General features: G+C 44.8%; 1 protein-coding gene across 1 annotated transcript in view; it reads left to right on the top strand.

Moving 5' to 3' along the window:
- The first annotated feature begins 301 nt into the window (after positions 1 to 301).
- FADD (Fas associated via death domain) overlaps positions 302 to 591 on the top strand; it is a 4,863-nt gene continuing 4,573 nt past the window's right edge. Inside the window, exons 1-2 of the mRNA XM_072119122.1 lie at positions 302 to 417; positions 486 to 591. The exon at positions 486 to 591 is cut by the window's right edge and continues 227 nt beyond it. Coding sequence (XP_071975223.1) covers positions 542 to 591 — 50 coding nt within the window. The 5' untranslated portion in view covers positions 302 to 417; positions 486 to 541. The remainder of the gene's footprint in view (positions 418 to 485) is intronic.

The following is a 591-nucleotide window of genomic DNA, read 5'->3' as shown; positions in this document are numbered from 1 at the left end:
TTATGTATTGTCCCTGGAGAGATGTGTAATCAGACCTCACACTGCTGTGCTCTGTGCTCTCTGCAGCCAGTGTTATGTACTGTCTCTATATATACTGTCTCTGTACATACTGTCTCTATATATACTGTGTCTCTGTATATACTATCTCTATGTATACTGTGTCTCTGTATATACTGTCTCTATATATACTGTTTCTCTATATATACTGTCTCTATATATACTGTGTCTCTCTATATACTGTCTGTATACTGCTCCTATATACTCTTGTGTAATCCTGCAGTATAGGAGGAGATGCTGGGGCTGGGAGGGGACCTGCTGACATCTCACAACTTCCTGCTCCGAGGAGAACAACTTCCGAACGTCCCAGACGAGGAAGTGAAAGTTTTTCTGTATCTGCGGCTGCTCCATGTGCTGCAGGTTTGTTACATTGTTTCAGTCCATGGTTGCGCCTCTTGTCCTGTCCTGATGACTCTGATCTCCTGCAGTTTATAGGAAGGAGCGATTGTCCCCCAAAGTGAAAGTGAAAGCGGCAGCAGGAGACATGGACACCTTCTCCGTCCTGTTACTGAACGTCTCCGAGAAGCTGAACGA

This window comes from Engystomops pustulosus, chromosome 7 (assembly GCF_040894005.1).
Source record: "Engystomops pustulosus chromosome 7, aEngPut4.maternal, whole genome shotgun sequence".
Lineage (NCBI taxonomy): Eukaryota > Metazoa > Chordata > Amphibia > Anura > Leptodactylidae > Engystomops > Engystomops pustulosus.
This window is presented reverse-complemented; position numbering and strand designations above follow the sequence as displayed.